At 37.3% G+C, this 11,270-nt stretch overlaps 2 protein-coding genes across 2 annotated transcripts; both read right to left on the reverse strand.

The window, feature by feature from the left end:
* Positions 1-659: 659 nt before the first annotated feature.
* On the reverse strand, positions 660-5,299 carry LOC105155781 (proteasome subunit alpha type-3). The gene is made up of 9 exons (XM_011071730.3): positions 5,010-5,299; positions 4,847-4,930; positions 3,844-3,917; positions 3,591-3,677; positions 3,420-3,504; positions 3,178-3,224; positions 2,859-2,924; positions 1,617-1,707; positions 660-946 (listed from the first exon to the last, which is right to left on the reverse strand). The coding sequence occupies exons 1-9, from the start codon at positions 5,151-5,153 to the stop codon at positions 875-877; spliced, it is 750 nt and encodes a 249-aa protein (XP_011070032.1). The 5' UTR covers positions 5,154-5,299; the 3' UTR covers positions 660-874.
* Positions 5,300-9,992: 4,693 nt separating this feature from the next.
* On the reverse strand, positions 9,993-11,270 carry LOC105155919 (uncharacterized). The gene has a single exon (XM_020691945.2). The coding sequence runs from the start codon at positions 11,268-11,270 to the stop codon at positions 9,993-9,995; it is 1,278 nt and encodes a 425-aa protein (XP_020547604.2).

Raw genomic sequence — 11,270 nt, forward strand, 5'->3', positions numbered from 1 at the left:
AATCTCTAATTTTGTTAAATCTCTGGAAACTCATAATTTACCATATATATTAACTCCTGTGCTAAATATTAACTGTTAAGAATTATAATGCATGAACACTCCAAAAATTTATCTAATGCAATGTCGAACACTTATCGAACACGATTGGGACACGTGTCAAACATGACATCCATATGTCCGAAAATATAAAATAATAATAATAAAAAAAAACACGGCGTCAAATACACATGTTGGCATGTCCAACACGTTTTGGTCATGTTTTTCATTTGTTCTTTTTTTTATATGATTTCAAAAACTTTTGAACTGTCTTTCACAAAAAAAAAAAAAAAAATTCACTCCTCTCAAACTAAAAATATTGGGATGAAATTACTAAATTCGAGAAATGCTCACGACGATTTAACTAATTTAAATTATTAGAAAATTTCATTGCTACTTTTTAAAATAAATTAATTAATGTTTATATTTTATCTTGATATTTTTCATATTGAATATTTTAATTTGATGTGAAATGGAGAATATATATAATAAAAAATATATATCATATATAGCCGTATCACTACCGTTTCATGTCCTAACTTTTTTACATCCATGTCCATGCTTCACATGTTAAGAGTGAGTTTTCCATTTTTCAAATGCATAGAAGGCTTGTAATGCATATATACACGGAAAACCAAGGGAATGGCTGAGTAAACTTCAAGAATTCTGTAACACAGATCTTCAAGCTGATATAATCCCTCAAGTAAAGCTGGAGAAAGTTGACAAAGGCAACATAAATCTGGCAATGGAAACTAATCATACATATGTTTATATCACCATAGCATACTGCAGAGTTGACAAGAGGAATCAATGAAAACAAAATAGCAGGATAACATTACTAATCTGCATCCATTTCTTCAAGCGCTGCTTTAGCTGCTGCCTTGGCCTCCTCTAATAGATCATCGGGAACCTGTACATGAGCAATAGGCAAAATCGTCAATTCAGAAATATAGCTAAAAATTTCAAGCCCATTGAAATATTTTCATGAGAGCTGCCAAATGTTGCAGCACCAAAGAATTCAATAATGAGGAAACAAATGGGCACCTAGTTGACACCAGCTTGCGGAAGCACATTCCCAAGAAAAAGCAGCATATGATAATGAGGAACTAACATCTAGTTGGCCAAACGGTATATACAACAGAGGATCTCTATTTGGAGTATTTTCTGTGAAGGACTTGCGCTGAAGAATCCCCGAGACAGAAAGCTACAAGACTATATGTCTAGGCAGAGTTTCCTCCCAATTCTGAATCTTAGCATGTTCACAGCTCACTCGAAAAAAGAGTTCTTTTGTAAACAACATCCATCACATACAATAACAATTTTAGACGAGCAATAAGAATTTCATGCTGATACATTTCATAAGTCGGTTCCAACTTGACTTTCATAAACTGCTGTGAGATTCATTGAATAGGTGACTTGCTAAGGTTAGAAGAGATTTGCATGTTTGATATGAGCTATGCATTTGAATTTAATCTTCCTGATACATTTCATAAGATCACACTTCTAATTTTGGAAGTCTCTTTGATAAGCAAGATGCTATCATGTACAGTAGCTATTTGCTAATAAACGTGTTATTTTACCTTTTGATGCTGACGGTTTGACTCATCACAAACCCAACTCATTTCCAATTCAAAGGCCTTGTCCTTCGCCTCATCATGTACTCCATAAATACTGCTTATCAAAAGACAATGGGCCAAAGATGAAGAAAACCACTAACAGATAGAAAGCAGAATGACAAAGTTGACAAAGCAAGAATACATTGCACAAACTCTCAGTTTGGAACTAAATTACAGCATAGTTTAAGAATGAACACCACCAAATTGGTACTTGATACACGCACTTGTCCAGAATTCAATGTTCAGTTTGCTACGATAAAATTCTACAGCACAAAAGTCAAGTAGTCTACATAAGCTACTAACTTTACATCATTTATTCGACAATTCTTTATTAAACTTTCAGATCATAGTGATTATGTTGTTCAACATTAACTTTCAAATAAGTAAACTGAATTGCTCACTATTGCTTGATTGGTCAAGAGTATTAATGGAACATTCATTTTAGGGAGGATACACTATCTACTCTAAAGCTATTATGGGATATGAATACTCTATGGAACACTTCATGCTAAATGATATCATGTCTCAATTGAAAGCACAATTGCCTTTTTCCCTCAGTGGAGGAGTTCTAAACAAGCCACATTATATACAATACATGAAAAAGTGTTGACTCCCCACCACATATAAAATCCTGAAGATTAAGTCAAAGTAGATATATTATGCAAGGTTGTAGAAATTCATTTGGGTAGCAGTCTGTGACATGATACAATTGAGAACAGAAAAAGTGTTGGTGTTCGATCTTCGACACACTTAGTCCAAAGCGCTCATTATTGTATAACGTTCTGATTGAGTACAATATATAGCTGAAACATCTCAAATTTTGTATCATTCTCCAAGGTGTTCTATTATACCTCAACAATTATGGCGAAGTTCTTATATTGGATAGCATTCTGGATAAGTACAACATATAACAGCCAAAACATGTCATCTTCTTTCTATCATACCTTAACAAATATTTATCTGTAAGATAATTGTCAGCCCCATAGTCAGACCAAGTATTTATACAAAAAAATTGCAAGAGCGCTTAAAGTTCTTAATTTGAGGTTTCAGTGATTATGCATAGTCTACCAAATAGATAACTGCTAAACAGGCATTAAAATATGATCTAGACAATAATATCCAATAGAAACAAAGTTCTTTGTGATCGTACATTCACATTCATAAAAAATGTAAATGATCAAACATCATTAAAAGAAAAAAGCTCACATTTTGGCCACCTCAATGACTCCTTGTCGACATGTCATTTCAGAAAGCTTTAATTTTTCAATTTCCCTGTCAATGCAAAATTTGATTAACATAGTTCATTGTATACCAGCAAACATATAAGATGAAGATGCCTGATTGACCTCAAAAACAAAGCCATTATAATTAGCGTTTGATTAATGTGTTAAAGATAATCAGGAAGGAAATAACAACACAACCGCAGGGGGTGCGGGTGCGGTGACTATATTCTGCTTCTTTTTCTTAGGTCCTATTTATCACATTTATGACGAGGGTTAAACAAAGAAGCCAACAGATTACTTACGTTTTAGCAGCCTGCCTCCCCTTTCCAATGGCAGCACCAAAGTATCTCTGCAATCAAGAAGAAAAGACAATTCATAATAAGGAAAACAAAGAATATTTTAAGGCGTTGAACTAGGAAATCTAAATGGACAGCATCAGAATATGCTCCCTGATAATCTAAAATTCTAGATATAATATAGAAGGCATTACAGACATCAAATTCTATTACCATCAGTGACAACTAATGCAAAAAACACAACTCACATAGGAAACTCCAGACGGTTCAATCATGTACAACTGCGGCCCATCTCTATCATAACCTCCCAAAATCACTCCACATCCAAAAGGCCTGCAAAATTTAAAAAATTGGGTTCACCATGCAGATACAAGATAAATGTAAGCATGTCATTAATGAAAATGTTTGTACTATTAAACCTGAGCCACCAATAGAGTGTGCACAAATGAACATAACTAGCCACACGTTCTGCAAGTTCTTTTACAGGAATTGGTTCACCATAGACACTGCAAAACAGAATGATACAACAACATACTGAAAAAACATGTCCACACTTATTCCTTCAACAGTAGCATGTAAACATATTACAAGACAATATGTTTTAGCAGATGAAGCACAACAAAAACAAAGGAACCTCATAAGACAACAACACAGAAAAAGAAAGGAAAAAACCTCTCATAATTAGTAGCTTCAGATTTTGCTCTTGTCACAATCTGTCTGCCATCTGCGGCTAGTCCAGCAACAGCCTGCAAAAGGAAGAAATCAGCAAGGACACAGTAACATGGACTGGTAACAGAATATCTAAAGTAGTTTCCATCAAAATGCCTATTCTCTCTTTCTTTCCAATTCCATTAAATGGATCAATTAGACTCAATCGTTCCTTCCTCAGTTTTAGCAGCTTACTAAAACCTAGGCATCAAGGGCAGTCGAAATGGTCTATTCAGAAAAACGAGACTTGAATTGGATACCCCTTTCACTTTGACCTTGACGGTTGCCAGTTCCTCAACAATACCCCACTTAAATTCTTAACAAGAAACTGTGTCATTCTCTTAACTATCTTGTGACGAGATTGACTATGTGATATGGAAAGTCCATTACCAGTATGGACAGGGAAGGAAGCACATGGTATTTAAAGGCTGGTATGGTAGTCAATCCTCAATCCCTAAGTCTCATTTTCCAAGCTAAGCTAAAACACTGCCGAAATGCCTTCTGCTTATTAAGGGCAAGATACTAAGGGGTGGAGCAAGGAGAGGCCAAATAGTCTAGGTGGCATAGAGCAAAAAAGAGAAATATGCTTACAAACAAAAATCAGAAGTCTCAAAATGTCTCCCCGTTCACTATTTATCTTTCCACTTATTAGCTTTCTATAGGATATTACATACTTTCTTGTAGCTAGATATTCTCGAGAAACTACGAACTCTCAAAAGATTCACTTTCTTGTTGGCTACGGCCAAATAACGCACCTATCCTGAAAATTCCGGCACATTTCAAGCCACATAGAAGTAACATTCAGCTAGGTGATTCTGCATAATGTACAAAAAGTTTTCCCCTTTATCGGATTAGCAACTGAAGACTCAGTCCCTAACTCGAATACTCCACAAACATTAATTGTCAATATCTTAAAACAGACACAAGTCATAAACAATTTTTTCCACAGAGAGAGTAAAAACCGCACCATGCCGGAGTGACGATGAACAGCGTGGATTCTTCTATTAGACCCGGGTAACATCATCTTCGAAGCAATCAGCTTTTCCACTCCCTACAAAAACAACAAATGAAATAAAAAACCCCAATCAAAACCCTAAAAACTAAATCAATTCGGGAAATTTGAGTGCTACCATAACAACACCGTCTTTGCATCTGATAGCAACAACAGTGCCGCTGTTGTCAACTGCTTTGGCGGCGTATTCGATCTGAAAAACGCGACCGTCCGGCGAGAACGTGGTCACCGATAGATCGTAGCCTGTGCCTATGCTGCTCATCTTGCTTCCTTCTCTCTCTCTCTCTAACACAATTTCTTTACTTTAAGCAGCTGCTTTCCGTTTCTCTTGCAAGTCTCACTGTTTCTCTCTGTTAAATTTGCCAACTGCAGAGAGTTTTCTTTGTTGACAAGACACAGAGAGAGCAAAAGGAAAAAAGGGATGAAAATAGTATTAAAATACTAAAAACTCCATATTTTTTTAAAATTTCTTTTTGGGTTAATTATATACTTAGAGTCCTGTTAAAAATATAAAATTACATTCTATCACAAAAAAATTAAAATTACACTTTCATCTTCCAAAAATTCACTATTTACACTTTAATGCATTTCATTACGATTTAAATAAAAAATACTCACTTTAGTAAAAAAATTACATAAAATTTTAATTTTATCTCATTTAATATTTTCATATAATAATTTTGTACTTACAAGAAAAAAAACGTAATGAATTAACCTAACTCCATATATATATATATATTACATTTATTCTTTTATAAGTACAAAAATACACATAAAAATATTAATTGAGGGCTAAATTAAAAATTTATGTAATTTTTTTTTTGTTCGGATCTGTATTTTTTGTTCAAACCTTAAAGGATGTAAGGTGTAAAAGAAGATTTTTTTAAGGAGGTGTAAGCGTAACTTTAGAACTTCTTTGAAAAAAATGCAATTTTGAATTTTATAAGAGAGGGCTATGTGTGATTAATCTTTTTCTATTTTGAAATGTTAACAAGAGGGTGTTTGGCTGAGTTTATTTAAGAAATCTTATAATTTTGTACATCTTATAAGATATTTTATTTGCCGAATTTATAAAATATTATATTTTGTTTTAGAAATAAATTTATAAAGTGTATCTATAAAGTAAAATTTTGAGCTTATAAGATATTATTAACCACAAATTTGTAATTAATATAAAAGAAATTGTAAAGGTCTTAGAAATAAATCAGTTACTTTTTACTTTTTTGTTCTTTAAAAAGAAGTTATAAGCTTATACCGTCTTGTTTTTAGGGTTTATAAGCTTTTTTCTTGAAAAATTGAACAAATACTTTGTAATATATGTGAAATTGCAAATACTTTGTGAAATTGCGAAACACTTCACTATGTTTATTTTCATTTTCAATTTATTTATGGGATAAGTCAAAACATACTTAATATTTGTCATTATACAAAAACATCATATTGAGTGTTTTTAACTATTTATCATAAATACGTACATATATATACACACACATATATGCATAAATATATATATTAAAAAGGACAAGATTTGACAATGAACATGAATTTTTATTTTCCAAAACACGACATTAAACATATAATACTTATTTTAAATTATCTCAAAAAATAAATCCTATTTATATTTCTCTCTCTTTTCAAAATACAACAAAACACTTAAAAAACTGATCGAAACACTATACTTAATTTTGGTTTCACAACCAACATCAAGATGCTGTAACAAACTGAAACTAAAATGCGATTGAAGCTAAAGAATGGGGGTGGGAAAAGAACAGAGAACAGAGATGAGAGGAAAACAGAACTTTTCATAAATCAATAATGCTCTCCTTACATTCAATTCTCCCTTAAAAACTGAAGATTACAATGCTAGACAAAAGTGTAAGGAAAAGAAAAGTCTGTCAACTGGAACAAAAAGATGGCAGCTTGCAGTAGAGCTTCGTCCTTCCTCAGACTCTAATTGGTTCACGGCTTAGCGTGTCTGCGGTTTCAAAAATAGGACGACAGTAGCTATAGCAACGGCTCACTTTCTCCCGACCGTACACGTGTCTATTACCTGACCAAATCCGGAATAAGGAGCTCCCCCAATTATCCCAATTTACTCCACTTCAGAATCGCGCCCTAATTGCGTTGGAACGACATCGTTTAGGACCCCCAAATTGGGATTTTCCCCAATTTCATTCATGCCCTCGATCGGACGGCCTTCACTTGATCTTCCCATCGAACGGTTGCTTTTTAATGTCGCATTTTCACCTGAAATCGTGACATTCCTCCCCGCTTTTTTTGCTCCTTGTCCCCAAGGATCAAAATTTGGAAACTTTGCAGCAACATCGTAGTAGTCCTCCCATGTAGCTTGCTCGGGAGTGGAATGTGCCCATTGAATTAAAACTTGAGGAACACCAACATTGTTCCTGGGAATCAATCTTCGACCAAGGATAGCAATAGGATATATCTTAAACACCTCGTCCTCCATTTCTGGTAAATTAACAGAAGGAAAGTACTTTGATCCTATCTTCTTTTTGAGCAGCGAAACATGGAAAACAGGATGGATTCTAGATTCAGCCGGTAACTCGAGCTTATAAGCAACCTTACCAATTCTCTCCTTAACTCGGTAGGGACCAAAATATTTTGCAGAAAGTTTCAATTGCTTCCTCAAAGCCACAGAAGTCTGTTTATATGGCTGGAGCTTCAAAAATACTTCATCCCCTACTTTGAACTCCCTCTCTGTCCTTTTCTTATCGGCATACAATTTCATCCTTTGTTGAGCTTGCTGAAGATTCTCCTTCATTATCTGCAGAACCTTGGTTCTTTCATGTATCAATTCAGCAACCCCTGAGTGGTGATTCTGCAAGTAAGGACCCATAGGAAGATGTTGTGGAGGATAACCGTAGAGTGCTTGAAATGGAGTCCCCTTAAGCCCTAAGTGATAGTTAGTGTTGAACCAAAGTTCGGCTAGAGTGAGCCAATGAGCCCATTTCTTGGGCTTCTGCATGCACATACACCTCAGGTAGTTCTCAAGACACTGGTTTATCCTTTCTGTTTGGCCATCTGTTTGTGGGTGGTATGAAGAAGACATGTCTAAGGAAACACCAGAAAGGGTGAACAATTCCTTCCAAAACCGGCTTGTGAAGACCTTATCCCTGTCTGAAATTATGCTCACAGGCAAGCCATGTAACTTATAAACACTGTCAAAGAACACCTTAGCAATAGTAGTGGCTGTGTAAGGGTGTTTAAGTGCTATGAAGTGAGCATACTTAGTCAATCTATCCACAATGACCAGGATAGAGTCCTTACCTTCAGAGCTTGGTAATCCCTCAATAAAATCCATGGAAACACACGACCAAGCTTGATCTGGTACAGGTAATGGTTGAAGCAATCCAGGGTAGGGATTGTTTTCATGTTTGGCCCTCTGACAGGTTTCACAACCCTTAACCCACTCTTGCACATCAGTTTTCATAGTGGGCCAGTAGAATAAGGTTTTGATCCTCTGATAAGTTCCTTGGATGCCTGAGTGTCCTCCTATTGTAGAGTCATGTAAAGTTCTTAGGATCCTTTCCCTGATCCCTCCATGATTGCCAACACAGATCCTGCCCCCCTTTTTTAGTACTCCAGATTCATAACTATAATCAGGGAAGGAAGTTACATCAACCACCTTAGATTGTATAATGGTCTGAAAAAGGGTATTACCCATATAGCTGTCCTGCACTTCTTGGATCCACAAGGGTATTTGTGTGGATATGGCATGGGTATGAGGCTCTTCTTCCTGATGTGATCTCCGGGAAAGAGCATCAGCAGCCCGGTTCTCAGTCCCTTTCTTATATTGAACTTCATAGCTAAGTCCAAGTAGCTTAGTTACCCACTTCTGTTGTAACATTGAGTCAACTCTTTGGTCAAGAATGTGCTTGAGACTTCGTTGGTCTGTTCTTATGATGAAGTGATTCCCAAGCAAGTAATGCCTCCATTTTGTAACAGCAAGAAGGAGAGCCAAGAACTCCTTCTCATAGGTAGACAACCCCAGGTTCTTGGTGGCCAAAGCCTTACTAAGATAAGATATGGGCCTCCCACCTTGCATCAGAACAGCCCCTATCCCTTTCCCACTTGCATCAGTCTCAACAATAAACGGTTGGGAAAAATCAGGCATAGCCAAGACAGGTGCTGATACCATAAGTTCCTTGAGGTGATTGAAGGCATTCTCAGCTTCTGCATTCCATTCAAAAGCATCCTTTTTAAGCAATGATGTAAGTGGTTTGCTGATAGCACCATATCCTTGGATGAATCTCCTATAGTAGCCCGTGAGTCCCAAGAAACCCCTTAAAGCCCTGACAGTGGTAGGTACAGGCCAATTGATCATGTCTTCCACCTTAAGTGGATCAGTGGCTACACCTTTGTGAGAGATGATATGACCCAGATAGTCTATCTCCTTTTGAGCAAATGAACACTTGCTTCTCTTGGCATATAATTGATGTTCCTTGAGGATATCCATTACCTTCTTGAGGTGTATCAAGTGTTGACCCCAATCCGAAGAAGGGGGATTCTCCACTCCTTCAACGGCTTGCCGAAATCCGCAACAGGATGATCACCGAATTTGGGTCTTCAGAGGCAGCGATTGAGCAGATGACGAGATGGTCCACCCTAAAGGGACTCCAAACGTCGAAAGCCTATGAGTACTTCAGGCCAAAACTTGCAAGGCAGCCTTGGAAAGCAGCTATTTGGAAGGCTTTCATCCCGCCGAAGTACTCGTTCATCATGTGGCTTGGTCTGCGCAATAGATTGGCTACACGGGACAGACTCGAGTTCCTCCATGAGGAGGACTTATGTTCACTTTGCATCAACACCAAAGAATCGGCTAAACACCTTTTCTTTGAGTGCCCGTTTAGCACCTACGTTTGGTCACATATCCGAGTATGGCTTGGGATCAACCGACGTATGTCCACCTTGCACAGTGCGGTGAAATGGCTCAAGAAGGAGAAAACCGGATCCTCCGTTCATAACAAAGCACGACACCTCGCTTTGTCATGCACAGTCTACACCCTTTGGCGGCATCGTAACGAATTCATTTTTGAGGGTGTAGTACCCAATCCCGAGGGCCTTATTATTTCCGTGATGATCACTGTCTATAGGGTCCTCTTGTCACTTTTCCCGCACGGTTTAATTGCTCTTTAAACTTTAGTGTGGGTCCATTGTATTTCTCCGGGTATACCCGGAGTACCTTGTAAATATTACGGATGAATGAAAACTTACAATTCACCCAAAAAAAGTGTTGACCCCAATCTTTACTATAAATCAGTATGTCATCAAAGAAGACCAGCACAAATCTCCTTAAATAAGGCTCAAAAATAGTATTCATAAGTGATTGAAATGTAGAAGGGGCATTACATAGCCCAAAGGGCATAACAAGAAACTCATAGTGACCATTATGTGTGATAAAACTGGTTTTTGGAATATCCTCCTCTCTCATCCTGATCTGGAAATATCCTGATCTTAGATCAATTTTAGAGAAATACATGGCACCATGTAATTCATCCAACAGCTCATCAATAACTGGAATAGGGAAGTTATGCTTTACTGTGAGTTTATTGAGATACCTGTAGTCAACACACATCCTCCATCCTCCATCTTTCTTCTTAACCAGTAGGACTGGTGATGCAAATGAACTCTGACTGGGTCTAATGATGCCACTATGCAGCATCTCCTTGACAATCCTCTCTATTTCTGTCTTTTGTCCATAGGCATACCTGTAGGGGTGCTGCCTTCTTGGTATTGCCTCAGGGATCAACTCTATGCAGTGTGCAATTTTCCTCTCAGGTGGTAATGACTGTGGTTCCTGGAACACAACCTCATACATCTGCAGCACCTCTTGTACCTTTACACCTTCCACACCTTCCATCTGAGACTTATGACTCAGTAACAATTCCCCCTGCAGTTCCAGATTTCTTCCTCTCATAAGTTGAGCTAAGGAATGAGTGGATAGTGCCCTTGCTCCTGCCTTACAAGGTAGTGCCTTCAAAATTATCTTGCCAGAACCTTGACTCAGAGTTACTTTCCCTTGGTGAAAATCAAGTTCAATGGGGTTATACAACCCAAGCCAATCACACCCCAACACCAAATCATAGCCTCCAAGTTTGAGTAACTTAACTGAATGTGTGAACTTATGCCCTTGAACTTCCCAGTTAAACCTTGGGCATGTTAACTGACTGGTGATCTTGCTACCATCTGCCACTCTCACCACCATTGGAATTGCATTTTCCAGTTTACATCCCAAGAGGTGAGCCACCTTCTCATCAAGAAAACAGTGTGTGCTGCCACTGTCTATCAGTATGAGGATTTCCTTATCTCCAACTATCCCTTCCAATCTCAAAGTTATGTAGTGGAAGTTCCCCTTCAT

This window comes from Sesamum indicum, linkage group LG2, assembly GCF_026168435.1.
Source record: "Sesamum indicum cultivar Baizhima isolate 11 linkage group LG2, ASM2616843v1, whole genome shotgun sequence".
NCBI classification, from domain to species: Eukaryota; Viridiplantae; Streptophyta; class Magnoliopsida; order Lamiales; family Pedaliaceae; genus Sesamum; species Sesamum indicum.